The sequence below is a fragment of the Topomyia yanbarensis genome, chromosome 1 (assembly GCF_030247195.1).
Source record: "Topomyia yanbarensis strain Yona2022 chromosome 1, ASM3024719v1, whole genome shotgun sequence".
Lineage (NCBI taxonomy): Eukaryota > Metazoa > Arthropoda > Insecta > Diptera > Culicidae > Topomyia > Topomyia yanbarensis.
The window spans coordinates 21,012,136-21,036,526 of NC_080670.1; the positions used below are offsets into that span (position 1 = coordinate 21,012,136).

A 24,391-nucleotide genomic window follows, 5' to 3' on the forward strand; every position below is an offset into this window, starting at 1 on the left:
TTTAATTTGTGAATGCTAGCTTTGTAATTTTTTGTGAACAAATTGATGTTAACGTTAATGCTAAATAAATGTTTGTAGGCGTCCGACGATGGCTGAAGAGCAGTAAGCCGAAACGTTACGTGTAGTAATGGGAAAATTTGAAGTTTTCATTTTCACCGAGAAAAGTCAACAAGTCCATGAAATAAATATGTTGCGGTGACCATAAAATCTTATATTCATCAGTTGATCAAGTACGAAGAAGTATGTTAATCGCCAAAGAAATTGCCATTAAATATGGCTACGATGGCAGAAAGTTGATGCAACAGTACCAAAAGGCATCAATTAAAATTGCGAAAGCTAGCAATCGCATGAAGTTTTTGCTGAATTGTAGAAAGTGCAAAGTCATCCCTACGTGTCTGAACTACAGGGTTGGAATCAACCTGAATAATGATCGATCCCGTCGTGAGTTTGAAAAGGTATTATTCAAGCACAGAATTCGCATTATCAGCATAATGGTGGCCGACACCAAACGAACGCTAGCTGAGTTGAAGAGAACCAAAATGTTCTATTCCAACCGAATGGAACTAATCTATCAACAAGCCGACGTCCAGCGGGTGAAGAAAATGGTGGAGAACAAGACTGTGGTGGTACATAACTCCTGTAAAACGAGAGAGACACGTAAGATCGAGACACTGAAAAACAGGAGAATTGCGTCTCTCACTCGCGGTGGACAGTGGATAGAAAACACCACCAATACACAAATCCCGGATTTTCTGGAGAGAACGTTGAAACTGGGTCCGAATTTCAATGTTCAGAATAACAACCACATCCCCTACGTTGAAATGATTTCGGAATTGGAAAAAACGGTGAAACGTAAAGAAAACGCAGACGAAATCAGAACAGAGGTTTCCACTGCCATGATAAATTACATGAATTTCAAAAAACAACCTAGACACTGCGAAAATGAATGGATAAGCAAGGACATATGCAGGAGTAAGAAATTCTTGGCAGAAAACCCCAATCTGGTTATCACCAAAGCGGACAAGGGAAACAAAACCGTCATCATTGCATCTGAGGAGTACGAACAGAAAATGGAGGACCTTCTGAGTGATGAAAGCACGTACAAACAACTGAAATCGGACCCCACATCGAAAGTTCTGAAGAAAATCGGTGTATTGGTGGATGGGTGGCGCGATAGCAAGTACATCGACGCGCGCACACACCGGAAGATAAAAATATCCAGTTGTAATCCACCAAGAGTCTATGGTTTGCCAAAAATACACAAACAGGACAGACCTCTCCGCCCGGTGGTTTCGACGATTGGATCAGCAACGTACAATGTGGCCCAATTCCTATCTGGAGTGATTGGAAATATAGTAGGGAAAACTGAGTACCACATTAAAAATAGTTTTGAGTTCGCTGATCAAATAACAGGAACACAGATCACCGAAGATGTAGTTCTTTTCTCTCTGGATGTGACGTCGTTGTACACGAACGTGCCTGTTGATTTTGCCCTGGACTGCTTGAACGAGAGATGGGAAGAGGTGGAGAAACACACAAGCATCGATCAACACAGTTTCATGGAGGCGGTCAAGCTTGTGTTGGAATCGACGTTTTTCGTACATCGGGGTGTAATATATGCACAAACTTTCGGCGTCCCTATGGGCTCTCCACTCTCACCAGTCATTGCGAATGTGGTGATGGAGCGATTGGAACAGAAGTGCATAGCATCATTAGAGAGAAAACAAATACCTCTAATGATGTACCGTCGGTACGTAGACGATTGCTTCTGTGTGGGCAAAAGGGAGCACATTCAAGAAATCTTAGACTCGTTCAATAATTTCCACAGTAAACTCCAGTTCACCATTGAAGAGGAGGACAACGGGAAATTGAGATTTCTTGACATGATGCTAACCAGAAACCATGATCGCATCGAAAGAGTTTGGCTACCCAAACAAGCGGATGGTAGATATCTGGATTTCAATTCAGAGAGTCCCTATTCGCATAAATGCAACACGGTAATTGCACTCGTAGATCGAGCAGTTAAGCTCTCCGACTGTAAAAACCGACCAGCGGCAATCGAAACAGCCAAAAAGATATTGCGAATAAACCATTACCCCTACTGGTTTGTTCGCAAAATTCTGAAAGATCGGGTCCATAAACACTATAATGGCCTACAGCAGAATAAAGATGCGACTGCTGAAATAGCATATGTAGCTGTGCCATACGTCCCGGGACTCAGTGAAAAACTAGAGAAAATTCTGAGAAAACACGATACAAAACTTGCTTTCAAGCCAAAAGATAAAATAAAAAACAGAATTTTCTCCAAACTGAAAGACCCGATCCCACCAGGGAAACAGAAGAACGTGGTGTATTCGATTCCGTGTGGAACAGGCGATGGCAAAACGTATGTAGGACAAACGGGGAGAAGGCTGGAAACGAGAGTAGCGGAACACAAGAACGACGCGAAGAAAAAAGATGCGAGAACTGGTTTAGCCCAACACACATTGCAAGAAGGACACATCTTCGATTTCGACAACACCCGGATACTGGAACGAATCGAAAACCAGGAGAGCAGACTAACTGCAGAGATGTTTCACATCAAAATTCTCGGCGAGGAAAAAACGGTGAACCTACAAAGAGAATGTGGAACGTTCTGCACAACATACGACGGTCTGGTCACCAAGCTTCGACAGTGTTTGAATAGCGAGGAACGCAGACAGTCGAAGAGTGATCGCCCGCCTAGCGGTGGAGAGTGAACGAGAGTGAATGGAGATGCGTGATATAAGTTTATGTGAGTTAATTGTAAATTGTGTTTAATTTGTGAATGCTAGCTTTGTAATTTTTTGTGAACAAATTGATGTTAACGTTAATGCTAAATAAATGTTTGTAGGCGTCCGACGATGGCTGAAGAGCAGTAAGCCGAAACGTTACGTGTAGTAATGGGAAAATTTGAAGTTTTCATTTTCACCGAGAAAAGTCAACAAGTCCATGAAATAGTTATGAAAAAGGTTGAACCAAATTCATCTACGCACTTTGTAGGACTTTATTCAAAGAATTTAAATCCACTTACATTTTTTATGCAATCACTTTAACAATCAGAAATTTCCTGTAGGCAATAATGAACCCAAGTCAAATCAAAAGTTGTAAAAACACACTTTTTGTCGTTTGAGCATCTCAATGTAGATTAATAAAATGCTGTCATGCCACCATTATGATTATTTTCGATGCTCTACACGACACCATTGATATTAGTTCGCGTAGTGCTTCTGATTTTCGGTAACAGAGGGGGGTCGGGTTTACCCAACGGTCGGATTTGCCCCACCTTACCCTAAATATTTATGCATTTTCACGCATACTAATAATTTAATATTTGCGGTGCATAGTTAGTTACGCGGTGTTACCCTTGGGACGTTTAAGTAAGTCACCCTAGAAATTAATGCCAACATTTAGAATGAAATTGTAACGACAAAATCGTTTACCTCTCGTCGTTTTGTCTTCATTTTTCCAGGAAAAATTCATGCAAAATTCTATTAAATAACTATTATGCATTATTAGTATAAAATAAAAATATGCATTCGAAGAATAAACATGGTTTATGCTACGACAGTATATTTCCAGTTTATGCATTTCAATGGGTGAATAAACTCACAACAACACTAGTGCATTGAAAACATAGAAGTACCCCAAACAGTAGATCGCAATCGAGCAGAAAACCAAAATGAAATATACATATTAATATCACTTAAAATGTAGAATGCAATGCAGAAAAACAATGAAAATAAAGATAATTTAAATTCAAAATTTCAATGGGTGAGCAGACAGAATATGGTTTTATTCTATTAGGGGGATGGGCATAGCGCAGTTGGTAAATCGTTTGCTTTGTATGTTGCTCGCCGGGATTCTTTTCCCAACCCCGTACATAGGGTTGAAGATTTTTTCAAATTGAAATTTCTCTAACCCGAAAAGAGGCGAATGACCACAAGGATAAACCTCTATAATCAAAAAAAAAGTTTTATTCTATTAGTATATCTTCTGTTCTGGTTGTGCTATACACAGTAAATAAAAATTGTGCTAATTTTGGTTAGCTTCTGTCGCGTGGGATAAAAGTGACAGAAAGTTGTAAGTATTGCAACAATTTCATATTCATCCTTTACATAAAAATCAGGCATACATATTTGAGAGACTGCAGATATAAACCCGTAGAATACTAATGATTTGTTATAATAAATTCATGCGTTAAAATTGCAGCCTTTTGGGTAACTTCGCAAACAAAGTCTGACACGGCACGGAAATAGAGCCGGGATAAAAACTTTTCCTGATTGAATGGGAAAAAAGAAACAGTTTCCAAACGAAATCTCTCCCTAGAAGGTATTCCTGCATACATCGAATAGATTGGGTTAGAATACTATGCTAGGTTCGGGAAAGGACCAAGTCCCACTTAACTGTAACCGAGAGAGAGAAGCCAGAAAGAAAGCGAAAAAGGTCCCATCAGCAGTGGATTGCAAATTGTCACGCTTCGTTAATTATTTGATAGCTCTACTATCAATCGATTTCTTTTTTTGCTTTTAGTCATAAACCCTCGTTGATCTCACAAAATTTGGCCCGTTTGCCTAAAGTGGATGAATAGATAATTTGGTCACTGCTTGCTAATTTTGGGGTTTGAAAGTTTGCTCGTTTTCAGTCACAAAATATAATGGATTAATAAATTTGAAACGAAGGGACCGGGTTGTATCCCTTTGATGGAAACCACTTTCAATCATTTGATGAATGCGGTTTAAGCTAAAAAAAACTACTACCTTAGATGGTTTCTTTTTTTTTTTTTTGGAAAAGTCCATTATCCTCGATTGAGCTATTAAACTAATTGCTGTAAAAACAAATTTTACGAACATATTTCTGAGTGCTGGTAGGAAATTGAGTGGTCATGCCGAATACTCTATACGGAAATATTATACACAAAGTGGTATAGAACAATCTACTCAAAAGACAAAAGGTTTGTTCCAGTATTCACTTCTTACTCGTGGATACTGCAGAGCAACTAAAAACTCGCTCCTGTTACTTCTGGTTTGCTATTACAGAAAGTAAAAAGAAAGCAATTAATACAGAAATAAATTACCGCTCCGTTTCCGTCGAACCAGACTAAAATAATCGAAGCTCTTTTTTTGACGCCTGAAAATGAACCTGATGCGACTCGTGATGAATAGAAAAAATATTCATTCAAAAATCTATGTAATTCATTCAATTGAATTGAATACTTTACGCTGACGTCACAAATGAACTGAGTGTTCATTTTTGACAGTTCGCTTGTACTGTTTACATGGACTTAGAAAAATTCTTTACGATTTTCTTCGAGCGAATCTAGTCGTCCACAAATTTTTCTAAGTCCATGTAAACAGTACAAGCGAACTGTCAAGAAAAGTGAGGTTAACTGTGCCAGTAAAGAACCTAATATCGTACAATAATATTCATTTCACTAATTATCTAGCAAAATGTTTTCAAATGTTGGTAAAGCATATAAAATTATAATTATCATCGATTACATTGTGCCGAGGACTACTTGGATGCGTTCGATTCGTTGTTTCACGTTCGTTTCGTGCAATATAATCGGAAACTAATAAAAACCTGCAGTGAATGAATGGGCAATTGGCTCGTTTGATGTTTTCGGTAGCGCCCCTGAATATTGAAATTGAATGCGGGATAATTGTTTCAATTTTCATTCAGTGAATATGAATATTTGTAACTATACTTCGGACTATTGCCAAATTGGGATCACTGGAACCTAGAAAAGATAAAATTAAAATTAGACTGATCGATGAACAAAGAATCTGTAGTACTGTAATAAAAATCAGTAATATTATTAATTTCCTAATAGATACCAGTCCCTAACACGCTCTCCTTTCATCGAATGATCTGCCTTGGGCAGAGTTTCTGTTTATGGCTCGTATGATATGTTCCGCATACCGAACATCTCCATTCAGCAGGAGGTTCCCTCGAAAGACAAATTGCTCGATTGCAAATCTTTCCACGTCCCCCATTTCTCCAGCTCGCCCCCAGGTCAAAAACAGCAATGAATGATTGAATCTTTATTTATGATTCCGCAATGCTAATGTATTTTATCAGCCGACGAGATTATGCGGTGCTTATTACGGGCCCTACGCAGTCCTTCTGGACCGGAAACCTAGGCAAGAGTGGGGGGAAAGCTCGCCCAGTTACCCTTCGACCTGCAATAAAGATTTACCTCGCCCGTAATACTCACTGGAGGATTGAACAAATTGATTTTTGCTGAACCGGTTCGAACCACATCAGAAAAAATTATTTGCTTGTTTTACTGCAACCAAATAAATCGTTCGAATTGGGGGCACGTGCTGATCTACTTTCTCTTTCATCTACGGTCCTCGTTTTGATTGGCAGCGGCAGGAATTGCGGCGGCAGGATTGCTGGATGAGAGCCCCCCGGCAGCGCAATTATGGCGCTCACCGTGGTGCCAAGTTACAAATTTCGCCGACAGACACAAAAAAAAACTATTAATCAACACAAGCACGTCGGTCCGTCGGGTTGGAATGCGCAAGAACAGCACATTCCCTGATTGTTATACTGAATTCTGTTGCTACAGTGCCATGTGGTTGAACAGCAAATGTCAACGCTGGTGGTTCTGACTAGATTAGGGCCGGTACAAATAATTTCCTTTTTTTTGGGAAAACCGTCTATTCGAATGTGAGTTACTCCACAAATATAAGGTTATTCCGATTCCCTTTTCCTTTGCGGAAACTAAATTGTGTATCTGACCAGCAAACCATTTGATTTGACCGGATCGACAAGCAGGGTAGCTAGAGCGAAACCCCATCCGAGACCCCATCTTTCAGTCCGTGAATAAATGGAGACTGTAGCGCTTTGCTCCCTCTAGTAGTTATAATCTCTTTTGTAGAGCCAGGTTTAACTTCATATTTGAATTATGAGGAAAATTGGGGTAAAACGAGTACAAACGTTTCTAACTAAACGCATTCGATTTCTGAAGTGTAGAGCCTAAGACAAGACGTCACAATCGGCTTCTTATTTTTCCTTCAGCACTCTTCTTTTTGCACATTTTCCCCTGCCGAAATCTTCCGAACAGTGTTGCTATTTTTATTAATGAAAATGGAGTCTTGTTAATTTATTTTATGCCGGAAATATTTTGTATCTTGAATCCACTATATTGATGAAGGGCACCGTTTTCCATGTCATGTGTGTTTAGTAAGGTTTGATGAAGCCATTTCTGAAAATTTTTAGATTATGGTGTGGTTTCTGTCTTATTTTTGTTAAAGTTAATCAACCACGTATACGGTAAATGCATGATAAATACTTGTTTCACTTTGCCGCACAATTTCAGTTCAATTTAATGTTTTTTTTTTCTTTTTCAACGATAATTATTTTATTTGTCAAAAGTTATAACAATCTTTTCCTATAAATATAGCAATACTGCCAAACACCATTTCGGTATCCCTGCAGTAACATTGCGTACGGTGTAAACAGTCAGAATCAACCAATCAGGAGCTGGACCACTCTGACGTAAAATTGGAACAAAAACGGCCCCCCTATTGCCACGTCTTGTCTTAGTGTAGAGCCAGGTCAGAGTTGGTACACTTAAGTTCTGGGAAGATTTGATTAAATTAACAGGTATTTTTCACGTTTGCCAATTTGGTTGGTAAGATTTTGTACTAATATTGTGATCCGAAGAAATCGTATTACACAACAAAGCTAATAACCTCAACAGGAAAGAGCTAAAAGCGAGGGAAACGATTGAAGCGCACTTGTAGCTTTCGCAACACTTTGAAGATAAATCGACACTGAAACATGACACGTTCTAGTAACCTTTGAAAAAATAACCCTCGGATCAGTCGAATTGCAGTAGGTTTTGGGTTATTTTATTTTTCCGTTTACACACCGCTGAAAATATTTTGACATGAGAATTCCACCCAGTACTATCTCTATATAACACTTATATAGTACTATCTAGTACTATATAAGTGTTATTACTTAATAATGACATTTCTGGAATTGCATAAGAATTTCGTCTTTACTCGCCTACACGCAACCATAAAATAACCTACAGAATAAGTTCTTTTCACTTAAATTTTGGTACTTTTGAGCTGTGCGTCGCTTTCGCACTTATTAGTGTTGTCAAAAACAAAACGAGAGATTCGACTCAGTCGAGGTCTTCCGTGCAGTAAGGTACTATTGAGTTGTTTGGGATATACTCAAAATTAGGTAAATTCAATTTAAATTTAAGTAAATTAAACTCAAGGTTGAGTTATTTTTGCCGTAGTTAAATGGAAACTACCTTCAACACGGTTTACCTAATTTTACCTTCCTGAGATTGAGCCAAAAGTACTGAATTTTAGGTAATTTTTCGGTGGCGTTTAGACTTTTCTACGGTTCATGTACGTGTACGTTCCATGACAGAAACACTACATCAAAACGAATTGGCAGAAAATAACATACAAACGCGGCAAAAGCAAATGGGATTATTTTCAACCAAGAAACTGCATTAGTGTTCGTGAGACTGGTCGACAAGAACTTACACGATCATTAAAAGTGACATTACCAACCCACGACAACGGTAAGTAGCAATTTGCCACTGGTCGGGGCTTCGATTGGCCAGCAATTGCTATACGGGATTTGTATGCAAACTTGGATACAATGGTGACTCACGCATGCATGTAGCCAGAATAGATTCAGCAGCACTGTTTTCCATCCCGTTGGTAAATATAATAAACGCTCATGATTGGCAAAACGACCAATCAGAAGTGGGTTCAATATTGAGGTTAGAACTGGATCAAATTGGCTACGCGATTGTCTTCTCTTCTTTTAGAGGTTATTGGCTCTCAAGCGTGAAACTTATCCGCTCGACGTTCCAACTAGATTCCATTGTTGGTACCAGTCAAATGATGATGAAAATATTTTCTTGCATTGATGATGTAGGACGGTTGTTCTATTTGAATTGTTTTAGGATAAACATTACATAGTTTCGCAAAAAGTTTGATTACAGATGATAAGAAAACGCTCATTCTTTCGTTTGACACCAAAACATTCAGTCGAACTCGATATTTCATTGCGAACTATTGAGATCCGGAATTATTTTCGTATTGTTGAGGTTAGGTTGGTTGCTTCAGATACAAAAAATATTAACCTAGAAATTGGATTTATCAGTGGATAACCTCGACTGTCAACACCTGCACTCTTTAATCCAGTGATTTTCGACCACTGTCGTGTTTTCTATTGAGATTTCCATCTCTGAATTTCATTTTAGTACCTATATACAGAAACCGGATGAACGAATTCTTAGTAATGTAAGAAGAAATTTACCATCTAGATATTTTTAGAGGTAGGAAACATATTTTCTTCATCACTATTACTTTTCATTAGAAGAAATAACATTTCATTATAATATTGATTGTGTGTAATAAATTCAAAATTTACTTTTTAATGTGTTTTGACAGATGAAAAAAAAAAATATCTTCATTGCATTCTCGTGCCGTCTTGCGGTTGACATTCAGCGTTAAATCGTGAATTCCATGACTGCCGCCAGGCATCATTACAATGTCGCACAGGCGTGCCAGTTTCATGCATACAATCAGGGTTACCACTATATTTCAAAGAAAATCTGGCTGTTCAATCAAAAATGTCTGGCAAAATCTGTCACTTGACGGCGACCTCTGTCATCAAAAATTGGTATACATTTTAGTCTTCATAGAACGTGTATTAATCGATTTTTGTTTGGTAAAATATGACCCAGATTTCCATAATTTGTGTTCAACAATTTCTTTAATTTAAAAATCTGATAGAATAAAATGTTTGGCTTTTTGGTGGAAGCATAAAAAACTCAAAACTGAGATGAGATAAATCTCGCATAATGGTGTCCCCGCTGGGGTGTAACGTAGACTTCAGAATATCTGAAAAAATCTGGCAAAATTTAAAAAAATCTGGCGAAACGTCTGGCTTGAACCAATGCCTGTTCAGTTGGTAAAAATCTGGAAGATTCAAGATAAATCTGGAACATTGGCAACGCTGCATACAATGATCACACACCACAGAAAATCATTCTTTCGGAGTTAAATAAACTGGGCGGTGGCGATGGGGTGAGATACCCCTCTCTCTTGCTCTTTCAATTATGTGTGGCGTGCTCAGATAAATTCACCACGGTTGGAGTGTGCTATTTGGTCACTTTTCTTCTGGCAAGTGGTAGTGCGGGAGCGATTGATTGACGATTTGATTAGTAGTGGTTGTAGCGTGGTGTGAAGGAGAATATGTAGGTTTATTGAATACTAATATAAGGTTTTGCTGATGATTTGATACTCAGGGCAATTACATTCGCAGTTCGGCTTGGTAAGCCGAAGCAGACGTGTGTTTTTTAGAATATCGTTGCGTGTGTAGTTTTTCTTGTTCGCTCGAATCGGATGGCGTAGCGCTACATACATTAACTGCCACCGAAGTTGTTGTAGTGATTTGGAATAAAATGGTCATGTAAGGTCGTGAGAAGTTTTGACAAAATGTGCTGTTTTCGGTCATACGATGACTGAATGCAACACAAATTAAGCAAAAAAAAAAACGGCATGGTGCTGTGTTAGCTAGTTCCAGAAGCTGTGTGTTGCATTAGAGCTGCTCGCGGAAGCAGAAAGCATACGGGAGGCCTCACGAAATAATTCGGCACCGTTTCTTTTTAATGTGAATAGAAAGGCTTATACAGCGACAGTGCGAGTGTCATGATGACTGGATAAATGTATGATGTGGAGTGCGTGAGTGTTGATTGAATGAGTGGTGTTATAGCTTACCGGCACATACAGCGGTGTGTGGATAGTGAGTGGTGCAGAACTGTCAAAACGGATACAATGGACTGAGCCAGGCTGGTTTTTCGTTACCAAGTGGAAAAACGATGTAGAATTGTAATTGTGTTAGGGGTAGTTGTGAGACTTTTGTAGGTCGGCTATGTTTGATCGTGAGCAGCGATGCCAGTAGGTGGGCCATTTTCATGTACACAAATTATTATTTGAAGGTTGAACTGAAAAAAGGAAACGACTGAAAGTAAACACCAAAGGGGCGCAAAACTGTGACTCCGTCAAGGGCGCCAGAAGACCACACTACGGCTCTGACTGTGCAACATTGAAACCATTTGCTGATATTATGAGAACGGGCTCTACGCTACTAGTGCAACCTACTGCATTCATGGTTCTCCGTTTCCCAGTCCCACGGAAGTATTTAAAAACAACATGCTTCCAACCGTTCTCAGATATATGCATTAACAAAAAAGCACAACATCCAATTGACACCAGATAAGCTGTTCATATGTGCGGTGAATTTCTCGTAACAACAAACTCCGCCAGTAACCGTTACTATCGATCGACGAAGTCGACAGGTTATGAGGTCCAAATTCCCCGAACGGGTGCCAGCTCGTCGACCGTGCAGTCGTTTTTACTTGGTCGTATGAGCCGTAAAATTAAAATTTAAGATCTGCAAGGTTGTACGATAAAACTCCTGGCGCGCCTACCCAAACTCATTGAATGGCCTTTCCATGTGAGTGGGGTGTCTCGTGTCGCATGTAGGATACAATGTACTACATTCAGGCTATAGTGTGTGTACTGACAAACAAATGTGAAACTTTTCCTGCTGGCGCTTGGTCCCTATCACAAAAAAAGAAAACTGCTGCATTGTGGGAAAATATCATCTTCGCCGTTCGAAAGCCCTTGAACAGTGCTGTGTCGCCCGCCAGATCTGGGTGTCTTCTTCGGTGCGATAGCTCGGCAAAAAGGAGCAGCTTTTTGGATTGGCTATATGAATGTGTACTTGGAGTGCATGAGTGTGAAAAGCTCTTGGAAAGGTCAAGTGGAAAGTGTTTTAGATCCGCAACAATGCATTGAATTTTTTCTTTCTCTCTCGACAACAGAAGTTAAAAATATCTGAAGAGACTTTTGGGGTTGGGGTGAAAGCAGATTACTATCGTAATAGTCATTCCTATTGTTTGAACTCTAACTTTGCTGTGAATTATTAATCGCTGTGACAGGCCGCACATGTGACGAGAAATGCTGATGCTTTCCAGCATTTCAGCTCTAGCACTTCACAAAGTTGTTTGGGGCGCCATCTAAAACTGCTAAACTCTCATCGTCAGCAGCAGCCAGAGATTATAATCTCATTTGGTTCACCAGCTGTTCTCTAATAGGGCTATCAGTGAGAAACATTTGAAGGGGAAACTTTCAGCATCCCAGAATTATTCCGACAAACTGAATGACATAGCTAATGAAACGCCCTGCCAGATAGGCAATTTCATTCTAACTTGTTCACCCGGTACGGCAAGGTTGATTCCTTTGATAGATGAGGCTTTGCTTTATCTTACTACAAATGATTAAACGTTGATACATTTCGTCGAAATTTTACACCCAACGTTAGTTAGTCGTTCGAAACATCGGAAACGAAATCGATGACAGTCTAAACGTCAAATTTTTACAGCTTCGTAATCTTACCAGTGAACATATGCCAACACAACGAATTGATGAAAGTTCCGATTGCGCTTAACGACAGTTTAACATAAGCCACATCGTCGTAAGTTACGAGTAATTGATATAAACGATCATGTTTTCGAGTTTACAACCCACAACCGCAAGCCTTGCACTACGCAGAACGACGCCGCCGCCGTCGGCGGCACGCTAAACGTCGCAAGCAGTATCGCATTTTTGTCACCGCACCACCAGCACCACCTACCGATGCCATTAGTCATGCCGCTTGCAAATGTAAGCGGGGAAAAGCAAACAAACCCAGCAAACGATTGTCAATATTTCATTTTAGCACTGCGACGAAAACAAACAAAAACCGTTCGAATAATTCATGCTCATTGCAAAGCAGTGTACCCTACCACAATATTGGTACCGGCCGGCAGAGGAAGGTGTCCACATGTGGAGGCAATCTTGCGGATCAATAAATCTTCCCACATGTATATATTTTGCATGCCATAATAAACGTACCTATATTAAAACTGCAGAGCTAACTACAAACTCATTAGTAGCCGGACCGGCCATTGTGTAGGGCTAATAAACAGGAAACCTAATTAGGTATCTTGCGTCTCGATTTTCATGCATAAACAACTACATACTACCATGTAGGTGGTTTTATTTCTGATTTTGCCCTTTGTTTCTTAAGTAATAATGGATGTTGCCTGGTATTGGTGTCTTGGAGACGGAAATTTTCTTTTAAAATGACCTTTCAAACAAAATTTGATTTTTTTGTGCTTATTTTTAGTGTTTATTTATTTATTTATTTATTGATTTATTTATTTATTTATTTATTTATTTATTTATTTATTTATTCACGTATTAGTGGGTGGGATTTATCTATTCACGTATTTATTTAAACATTTATTTACTTAATTAGTTTTAGTCGTCTGTTTCTAGAGGCGTTCCAAATACATGGTATGCTGATATTCTAACTCCTACGGGGAGTACCGAAGTTTCTCTGATGTATGTTTGTGTTGTTCATGTTTAGTAAACAAATACATTTTCATTCAAATTCAAATAAATTTTAATTTTAACTTTTTGAGAAATTTAAAATTAAATTGCGAAAATTTAAATATTTTAAATTCGTTCTAAATTCAAAATCATTCCAAACCAGATTCGACCACCAAAACTAATTTTAATTTGGGCATTACACGTATACATATTGTACAATGAACATTTCAAAATCTAAATTTCGGACCCCCTCCGATTTTTTTTTATGGATTCGCTTTTGAGGCCGAGCAATCAATTAATTGGCATCCTGCTTAGCATGGTGAAAATAGGCACGTTATCCTATAAATTTTCTATAGAAAAATATTATCAATTATTGACTTTTATGAATATCATTGGGCCCATTTGGTCTATAAAAAAATCGGTGAGATACATTTTGAAGGAAATTAGTCAGAGAATATAGAAAAAATAGTTATATTTGGTTACAGTGTTGCCAAATATGCTATATTTTCAGTTTAAAACTTAAACTGTATTTTTCTCACAATGCGTGTGTTTTGAAGTAGAATACTTCTAACGTTTCAATATAGGTGTCCCATTTCAAAGTTTCTGCTGAGATATTTTCCCAGTCTTCAAATGCGAAAACATCTGTTGTACCGATCGAAATCGCTGTATTTTTGCACTATCTGATCGGAAATATGTGCACGTAAAATGCACGATTACTGTAAATAACGAAAATAGTGCATTTTGTGAAAGTGGTAATTATCAGCACTGATTGATCCATACAATTTAACCAAGCAGCGAGCGTTGCTAGGACTGCCTCTTTACCATCCAATGAACTGCGACACACGTATAAAAGCAGCACATAAGAAAAAAAATCGTCAGTTTGCTTTCTGACCCCGTAGTAGTTTCTACGTTCCGTTAGCTCGAAGCAATAGGTTTGTTCCCGTACACGGAAGTCACTACGGAGTAAACAGGAGTACAAAATACTTGCTCCTTTTTACTTCGGTTTGTAACCAGAAGAGAAAAAAAGAGAAGAAGAGAGTACAGGAACGATTTTCTCGGGAGTACTTCCAGTTCATCCTAGTACTGGAACAAACCTCATATATTCCATGACTGCCGCTAGGCATAATTTCAATGATGTACAGGCGCGCCAGTTTTATGCATACAATGATCACAGACCACAGAAAAAACGCTTTTTCTTTCGGAGCTAAATACACGAATTTCAGATTCAGACATCGTTTAAACGTGGCAAGCAGAAAGTTAGCAAAAGTTGAGCAAAGCGAAATTGATGCTGGCAGAGTTTTTTGCGCGAGAATTCTGGCAAAGAATTCGCTCAAATGCAACAACCGTTTCTGACAGTTAAACCAACCGATGCTGCTCACTTTTATCCAGAATTCAGCTAGGAATGTACGGCCTAGATCTCTGTACGCTTCCTGATGCCACATCTTTGTCAGATGTCTTGCTCGATTCGTGCTAAATTCTACCAGGTAGGAATTACCAGGATCTTTGCACAGTTTATGTCCGAGTTATGCCAGGGTTTTGCTCGGTTCCTTTCAAAATTTGCCAGAAAACGCGAGCGAAACCGAGTTCGCCCTAGCTCAACAAACCTGACAGGATACGCGCAGTAATCTGACAGGGCTGCCAAACCAAGACTAACAGAAATCTAGCAGAGCGGTCTCTGCCAGAACATTTGCTGACAGGGTTAGAGCTCGAGCAGAGAAGAGAAGTACCACTTAGAACAAAAAAAATCACGAAAGTTCTCACAAAAGCGAATCGGATTTGTTGCTGGTTTTCCTTGCTTTGATGTGAGAGTGCACCCGTATGACGTTTCAACTAGTATAAATTTTAAGACTGGCTCGTATAAATCGTTCCAGGCAGTACGGTCGAGCTTCGCTAAAGCGTACAGTAAATAACAGAAAATGTATTATTGCATTTCGTATCATAGATTTTACTTTTCTGATTGATATTATGCTTATTGCTGTATATTATCATTGAACGCTCGTTTTCTAAAACGACATTATCTGTTATTTTTGCGGGGCGTCCAAACAATCATCCAGTTTCAACGGAATGTTCTCTAATTACCTGGTCCGACGGGAATGCTTTTATTAATTTGGCACATTGAAGAGTAACTCGTAAGGAACCTTTACTAAGCAACACATGATTGCAGAGCCCTCTTTCTAAGTAGTGGAACGTGATCTTCCGCATGGATGGTGGATTTTTCCATTTGTCATAATTTGTCGTCAAAATATTACTTGTGATAATTAAGCTGAAGAAGTAAACTTTTTTTGAATTCCAATCCAATGCAGTGAAAGCTAATGTAAGTACTTAAAGTCACAAGAGCACTTAGCACATAGAGACCATTCATAAATTACGTAACGCAAAAATTGCCCAAAATTGACTCCCCCCTCCCCCCATGTAACAAATTGTCACAAATTTCTCCATCCCCCCCCCCTCTCCTATTACGTAACAAATTCCCAGAAATTTTTTTTCTTCGGTGAAAACATGTTACGTAACGATCTAGCTAACTCCCCCTCCCCCCTATGTCACAACATGTCACAACTTGTTGTACCACCTCCCCCCCCCTAAAAGCGTTACGTAATTTATGAATGGTCCCATATTAGGCAATCCAATGGAAGATTTTGTCGTGACAATTCAATTTTGTTAAAAAATATTTGTAATTTTGCGAACAAGAAAATAAAAAAAGTTCGATCATACGTCAGCTGCATCAGAACAAATCGAAAACAGCATATGGCTTAATGACCCAATTAACGTATAAAATCTCGCCATCGTCGGAACAGCATTTGAGTTGTTTTCTCTAACAGTCTACTGATAACTGATAAATTTTTGGTACGCAGATCTGAAAAGTGTGTAACAGCGTTGTCACAAGTACAGATTTATCTAGAAAGGTAAAGGTTTAGTTTCGAGTATTTTTGGTACAGATTCTGTACGATACGGATAACATATTTTTGTAAAAAAGTGCAGATTTTTTTTAACATGACATATAAAATAATTTAACACTGCGATGAATACCAGTAAACAGGTTGTAAATGTTGAGTTAGACCGCTGACAGAGTGATGGCGAGAAACTGAACTGGAGCTAGCACTGACATTAGGATGCGGGATTCGAGAAACTTGCTTGCAGCAAATCAAAGGATTGATGTCACAGTACCGTACAGTACCGGGAGAAACTGGAAGTACTTCTCATTTTCTACTTCTAGTAGCAAACCGAATTAAAAATTAGCAAGTTTTTTTTTGTTCCTGTTTGCTACGGAGCAGCTAGGAGCAAGAAGCGTGTATTGAAACAAACCTAATGAAAGCCGAGTGGATCTGCGCGGATTGCTTGCGTTTATTGTAATAGGCCGCTTGCAGAGTGGCGGCGAGAAACTGTGTAGGGGCTGGTACTGACAGTAGGATGCGAGATGCTAGAAACCTGCTTGCAGCCTACCCGGATAGAATTTTACAATAGCATTTACCCTACAAACAATCATAAAACAATAAATATTATAGTTTCTACTGTTTCAACATGGTTCGACGCAGCGTTCTCGCAGTAGATTTACAATAAAATTTCATGTAACAATCAATTTTACTGTTCAGAAAAAAACTGGTACGGTAAATTCACATTAAATTTGACTGTTTTCGAGAAAAAAAACTAGGAGTGGGTAATGTCCGGGACGTAACCGCGGTGTTGACGTAGGACTAAACTTGGGCATATCATATGACATTCATGGATAATTTGAGCCAATGCACTTTTTGAATGAATGTTTACTGGAAATTTCATGTCGAATGAGATTGCCACATTCACTGATTTTCTAGGACTTGCAAAAACCTTCGGGTTTGTAGATTAATTTGATAAACATTTGCTTATATGAATCACTGGTAAATGTACACAAGAATTGACAGACGCAAACTTATTAAATGGAACTTTCTAATTCAATTCTTTCTCCATTATGTTTTCATCCTAAAAAGAACGGTTTGTAGATAACTATGTTTGGTGATACCAGACGAGACTCCTTGCTAACGATTCGAACCTTGCCCGAATTCGCTTCTGCTGCGTACATACACGAACATTCCCCTTTCGCAGCTCACATCGAATGAGCATTGTATATCGGAATGCGATCTCTTTTATAAACTTCTTAGTGCAGATGGTAGTCCATCCCTTTGTGCGACAAATGAAAATATTTTCATCATTCGTTTTGGCGTGGCATTCGCTTAGTAGCAGGGTTGCCACATTCACTAATGTTCTAGAAAGATTCGCATTGTAGATTAATTCGATAAACATTGGTTTATATGTGTCATTGATAAAGTACAGCAGACTTGACAGGCGCAAACTCAATCCAAGTTATTAAAAGGAGCTTTCTAAATAAATTCTTTCTCCATTATATTTTCATCCTAATAAGAACGGTTTGCAGATAACTATTTTTGGTGATACCAGACGATTACATACACCAGATGCGTACATACACGAACATTCCCCTTTCGCAGCTCACATCGAATGAGCATTGTATATCGGAATGCGATCTCTTTTATAAACTTCTTAGTGCAGATGGTAGTCCATCCCTTTGTGCGACAAATGAAAATATTTTCATCATTCTTTTTGGCGTGGCATTCGCTTAGTAGCAGGGTTTCCACATTCACTAATGTTCTAGAAAGATTTGCAAAAACCTACGGGTTTGTAGATTAATTCGATAAACATTGGTTTATGTGTCACTGCTAAAGTACAGCAGACTTGACAGGCGCACACTCAATGCAAGTTATTAAATGGAACTTTCTAATTCAATTCTTTCTCCATTATGTTTTCATCCTAAAAAGAACGGTTTGTAGATAACTATGTTTGGTGATACCAGACGAGAATCCTTGCTAACGATTCGAACCTTGCCCGAATTCGCATCTGCTGCGTACATACACGAACATTCCCCTTTCGCAGCTCACATCGAATGAGCATTGTATATCGGAATGCGATCTCTTTTATAAACTTCTTAGTGCAGATGGTAGTCCATCCCTTTGTGCGACAAATGAAAATATTTTCATCATTCCACATTCACTAATGTTCTAGAAAGATTTGCAAAAACCACCATTCAAAGCACGGCTAATTAATGCTTTTACAAAATCATTTCTATCAAAATATACGGTAAAATCTACGGAATCTACTACACAATTGTTTTAATTATTTCCCAACAAATCGCGCAAAAATCTGTTCCGTACAGCACAGCGCAAATAATTGACGTTGGAAAACAAATCGGCAACTTCAGCTGCCAAACACTTAGAAACGATCGAAGCATTTTTCCGTTAATATCACTTTTCTGACTCAAATTGTTGTAGGTATTTTATTGCTTCCGTCCAATTGGTCAGTTTATTGGTTTTATCGCACATTTTTCGGATATTATTATAGAAAATAACTAACCCGATAAGAGGGAAGTTATTTTCCAAAGCACGAAATGGAAATTTCAATTGTAATTCTTCTGAGAACGATTTTGTGGTCCTAATAAGGACAGTTTGTTGTGAATATTATTTCGCCGTTTCCCGCTCGGCATGATGATTATTCGCTTGGCATGGATAGCGCACAGATTGGTATTTTCCAACAAACTAACCAGGCAGGCCTCGCTGGCTTCTTAAAGGGCCATTACGGCTGAGCTCCGGAAGAGTAGGTTTTGAAATTCTGTGCAATCTCACGGACCAGGCACTGGAAGAGCAGCTTGCGAATTAGTAACTCTGTCCACTTCTGAGAGCAATGAATTTCACGCAGGGCGACGACTGGTTGGCAGCGATAAGGCAGTAGCTATGATTTGGTTGGTGGTCAAAATGCAGCTTCTCGTTGAGCAGCACACGTACGTGTGTTCTGCTCTGTGGCTTACACACGTCTGGCTTTAAGAAAAACTGTGACACCCATATTTATAGGTTTTAGCATTAATGTTGATTCGCATTAAAAGTAGTTTTTGAACTTTTTAAACAAGTTTTACATAGCAAACAAGGTATCAATAGCAAGCGTTGAACGTTTTCCTTTCGATTTATGAAACAAAATTAGTAATTCCTTGAGTAGGAGAAAAGTTATTAGAGTTCAAAGTGTACGTAACGCATCCGTTTTGAAAATTTTGAAATGACACCCAGTATAGTAAAGAAAGACGTAAGTCCTACGTCAAAAGTATGAAGAAAAATCAATTTTTTTGATGTTAAGATACATAACCACCCCCCTTTTCTATTGCAAAAATCGATTTTACATTGAAATTTACTGTAGAAACGTTAAAGTTTATTGTTTTTGCGTGGTAGCATATTACTAGAATTTACTATAAATTATTGTAAAATTACTGTACTGTCACAGTGAAAATCATGGTTTTGTTACCGTATAATTCTATTCGGGTATCAAATGGAACCTATCAGAGTAAAAGCAGGTAACCGGTGCAGATCCGCTCGGCTTTCACTTTGACATCATCCCTTTGGTTTGCAGCAAGCAGGGTTCTCGCATTATAATGTCAGCTTAGCTTCTCGCCGCCACTCTGTAAGCACCCATAGAGTACTTGACAATCTGTAACTGAATTAGTGTGTTCAACGATTTGTTTTCCTCCACCTTAAGGACGCTGAATCCTTCTGGATGAAGGCTCGACACGTCAATAGTTTGTTTACCATTTATCTGTCAGTGTCATTCCAATCGAGCACGAGACCTGTCAATGTCATTCCAATCGAGCAGAAGACTTGTCAAATGTTGCAATCTGATGAATGAATTTTGGAAAGTATTGTGATAGTGAGTTAAAATTTTGAATAAATTTCTGTTTCGAATCTCTAAGGCAAGGTAAAACACAACTTTTATCGTTACAGTGCGTTCTAAAAGTTGCATCAACCATTGCAGCTATCCGCAATGTTGTTATTTTCTGGTAAACCACCAAATCGGACCCATTCCGCACGAAGGTCGTAGTTTACCAGGAAGCGAAAAAAACCAATATTTTTAAAACCGGCGGTAGTTTTATTGGTACAAAACTTCACACAGCACTTCATGATGATGAAATTATCGACGTTGCAACTCTGCGGTGCTAGTTTGCGGAAAATAATGTTGCCAAACCATTTTATTTAGTTGGGATAAGATGACGAGTCTTTAGTCGAGTTCAGTAATTCAGCATCTTTACTCCACCTGTCATAAGTGCAAGTCATAACAAATCGAAAATAGCTTTTCGGTCGGAATATTTTCATGATGGATCGCCCCGCATAAATGTGTACCATATACCAACCATTGCATCAATCGTTTTAAAACCATTTTCAATATGGTTCGTTCAACAATAGATTAACCATTGCCTAGTATCATATCGAACATAACCAGTGTCGTTTTTCCATACTCGACCATACAAACAACGGGTTGTTAAGAACAGTCACCATACCAAAATGTGCTGTTTTCCATATACATTTTGACAACATACCATTCAAGAACCATACAGATTATAGTGGCATGCATATTTTATGTCTAGCGATGGATAAAATATAAGCTGGAGAAAAAAATCTCTCCCCCTTCACATTTCAATTCTATCGATTGATGAAATATTATTTTGCACTCCCCGTATAAATAAATAGCATTCCAGAAATCTTCGGAACCATTTCCAAACTATTCGTATAATGCTCACCATATTCGGTATACTACTGATATATTTCATCATTATAATTTAATAATTTGGTAGTATAACAGACCATACCCATTTTAGTTACCATTTCCAATACCTTCCGTGTATCCTATATTGAAGATTTGTATACTACATTGTCCTTTGGCGCCAGAGGTTAATATTGCTCTGGTGGGCTTTGTTATTCGTATATCTGTTTACAACGCTCCAAAAATCTGTAGTTTAAGATGGTCAAAAATCCTCGTCTAACAATATTACGGAGATAGCTCAATTGGATAAAGTGTCAGTCGAAGCATTCTTCAGAAGATGGCGATCCGCATAAATGTGTACCATATGCCAACCATTGCACCAATCGTTTCAAAACCATTTTCAATATGGTTCGTTCAACAATAGATTCACCATTAACCAACGGAAGGTATTGGAAATGATAACTAAAATGGGTATGGTAGTATAACAGTTAAATTATAATGATGAAATATATCAGTAGTATTCCGAATATGGTGAGCATTATACGAATAGTTTGGAAATGGTTGCGAAGATTTCTGGAATGCTATTTATTTATACGGGTCCTAACTAATCAGTATTGTACGTATCTGGAATAAGTTTTACGGCGGCGTAGATCATGACAACACCATTGAAAAAAATACTTTAAGCGAGCTACTTCAAATGTTTAAATTGACTGACAGTTTTATATATGACAGTTGGTGGAAAACAAACCTCCAATTAGTTTGTGTGTGAAATGATTTGCATAGAACTCTATAGGCTTCATTTGATTTGCTGAATCCAGGTTTGCCACATCTCGCATCCAAATGTTAGTACAAGCCACAGACAGAGTTGCCACATTCACAAATTTTTCTTTAATGTCACAGATTTATTAAACAATTAGGCAATCCATGAGACGTGTTGCTGATTATTTCTTGATTCTTTCTTCTGACGTTACTCCGCACTGCTGGGCACAATGTCCGACAAAACCGTTGATTCTATCCTACATCCAACGAATCTGAACTAATGAAAGATGTTTGTCTGACGGGTTTTTCTGTTCGCAGGAGTAAAGCAAATCAAACTTGTTGACAAAACCCACCACTGAGTTGCCAATCAAACGTCTCATAGATTGCCAAATATTTGGTCGCAGCTTCTTTTATTCAGCAGACAGATTTTTAACATTTTTATGAAAATTTCACCGATTTCCGCTAATTTTTGGAAATATTTCAATTTTTCATATTTTTTTTTGGAAATTTTACACAGATCTTCCTTCTGTTTAAAGCAAAACAGATGGCTAAAAGATTTTCTAGACTGAAACACAGCTTCCAATGTGGCCCTGGCCGCAGCTCAGCTTAGGTTGAAAACAAAATTACAATGAGAATTTGAACTGGAGCTGATTTTGAAATTATCCAGTTAAATACTCTGGAATTTTGACTGGTTTTTGGCGAAATTTTATCGCAAATGAAATAACTGATAACTGATTTTTGGTTTTTCGCAGCCAAATATCAGCATTAGCACCAACTCAGTATATTACTATCTCGAATGAAAAATAATTATATAAAATAATTTTGTTTGTCATTGTGTTAGTACAGAATACGAAAAATTTTCAACTCCCAGTGCAGATTTAATTGTGGCAACATTGGTGAGTAGTCAGACCGATTATCGTTTGCATTTTTCATACGAATTAATCCGCTGAGGTTTTCGAGCCTATCATGGTTTACAGACCTTGGTGACATTTTCTAAAAATTGAAATGCGACGTTAAATCCTTGAAAAGGTACTCATGAGAATTTATACAAAGCAGCCTTTAATATTAAAGATTGAAAATAATTAAAAACTAATTTCCTCTACTTTTATTAGGACCAAAAAACTTATATCGAATCCTGGAAAAGGAAAATGGTTGGCTATCAAAATGCTGTTTGTGTTTAAATTTAATATCCTTATGTGGTGGTTCTCAAAAGAAAGGACATACAATAACCCTTGGGAAGATATACATTGAAAATCTTTCTTGGTCAGTGCACTAAGAATGAACTATGCAGTTAAAAGTTTCGATATTTAAACGTAAATATATGCTTACAAACTTCTACATTAAAACTTTCGTTTTTCGATGGAAAAGGATAGGTTAATATTTAAAGTAAAATATCCGTTTGTAACCCAAAAACGCAGTCAATGTTTGAAAGATGGGTTAATTATTGTATGACAATTTTTATTTGGAAGAACATATTCTGACCACTTGTCGGATTATCGGGGATGAATTTGCTAGACATTTTATACCAGTAACCTCGTATAATTTTTAACTAATGTGTTGATTAACAGTGTATTTTGCAGGGCTTCGACACCACGTGCCGCTAGTGATTTTAAAAAGAATTGTGAGAAGTTTTGATTTCGAGTGGCCCTTCTCTTCTCTGGCTCGAGTGTGACGCGCGCATTTCGCGCTTTCTCTGCTGTTTTTTTCCTACGCGCTGTTGGAACGGTTGGAACTACCGTGGTTTTTTCCGTGCTTTCGTGTGGTGCCGGTATTCATTTGGCGCGCAGCTCAGGCGAGTGTGAGTGTGTGGAAGGCGCGCCCAGCAGTGTCAGCTTTTGTGGCAGTCATCGAACGTCGAGCGCGATTTGGACGGCAACGTGGTGTAGTGTTGGTGTTTTTCTCGCTCTTTTGGAGCTGATATGTGCTGGACGCGGATCGTTTGTCGCATACAGCTTGGCAAGTGTGCGGTGGGTGATCACGGGCGTTCACGCCCAGCAGTGGTGGTGTTCTCGGTGGTAATCGGTCGACGCAGTGAGCGAGTTTTCGACGGCGACGTAGTGGATGAAACTTTCACCAGACAGTGGTGGTAGTTTTTGTTGTTCATCGGTCACCGTAGCGCGACATTTGCATCGGCGTTGAGCGACGCTGATTGGATTAAGTTGGTGTTAGTGACGGTGATTTTTCGCGCTATTCAGCTTGCGTTCCTGTAAGCAGTAGAGCAGCTAAGTTTTCCTTTTGTTGTTTTATCATAGTTTCCTTCATTTAGATTTTTATTTTATTTCTGTTAAAAATTATTTTTGCCGCGGTTAAAGCCCAATAAATAAATAAATAAATAATAAATATTTTTGCCGGCGGTAATTCCGGCTGTCCCAATGTCTGACGAGGACGACATGGATAACTATGTCACCCCCTTAAATAATCTAACCGGTGCAATATCGAAAATCCAAATCTCCCTCTCCCCCTTCCCCCTTGATTTTCCTGGGTTCCGGTACAGGATCTGGAACGGGTTCTGTTACGGGCGCTGGTACTGGTGGTACTGGCTATCAGAATGTCGCTCCCAGCAATAATGTTCCACGTGTTCGGCAATACAATGACCGTTCAGGCGATCGATTAATAGTTTT

General features: G+C 38.6%; 2 protein-coding genes across 7 annotated transcripts in view; one reads left to right on the forward strand and one right to left on the reverse strand.

Moving 5' to 3' along the window:
- Positions 1–24,391, reverse strand: part of LOC131677065 (probable G-protein coupled receptor No18) — a 138,826-nt gene that overhangs the window by 84,088 nt on the left and 30,347 nt on the right. The gene's annotated exons all lie outside the window — the stretch shown is intronic.
- Positions 243–24,384, forward strand: LOC131693734 (uncharacterized). The gene is made up of 2 exons (XM_058981840.1): positions 243–2,606; positions 24,265–24,384. Exons 1-2 carry the CDS (start codon positions 243–245, stop codon positions 24,382–24,384), a joined length of 2,484 nt encoding a protein of 827 aa, XP_058837823.1.

Coding starts and splice junctions, on each gene's coding strand:
- LOC131693734 (XM_058981840.1), top strand. CDS start 243: ATGTTAATCGCCAAAGAAATTGCCATTAAATATGGCTACGATGGCAGA. Junction 2,607..24,264: donor TTCTCGGCGAGGAAAAAACG/GTGAACCTACAA, acceptor GTTCCGGTACAG/GATCTGGAACGGGTTCTGTT.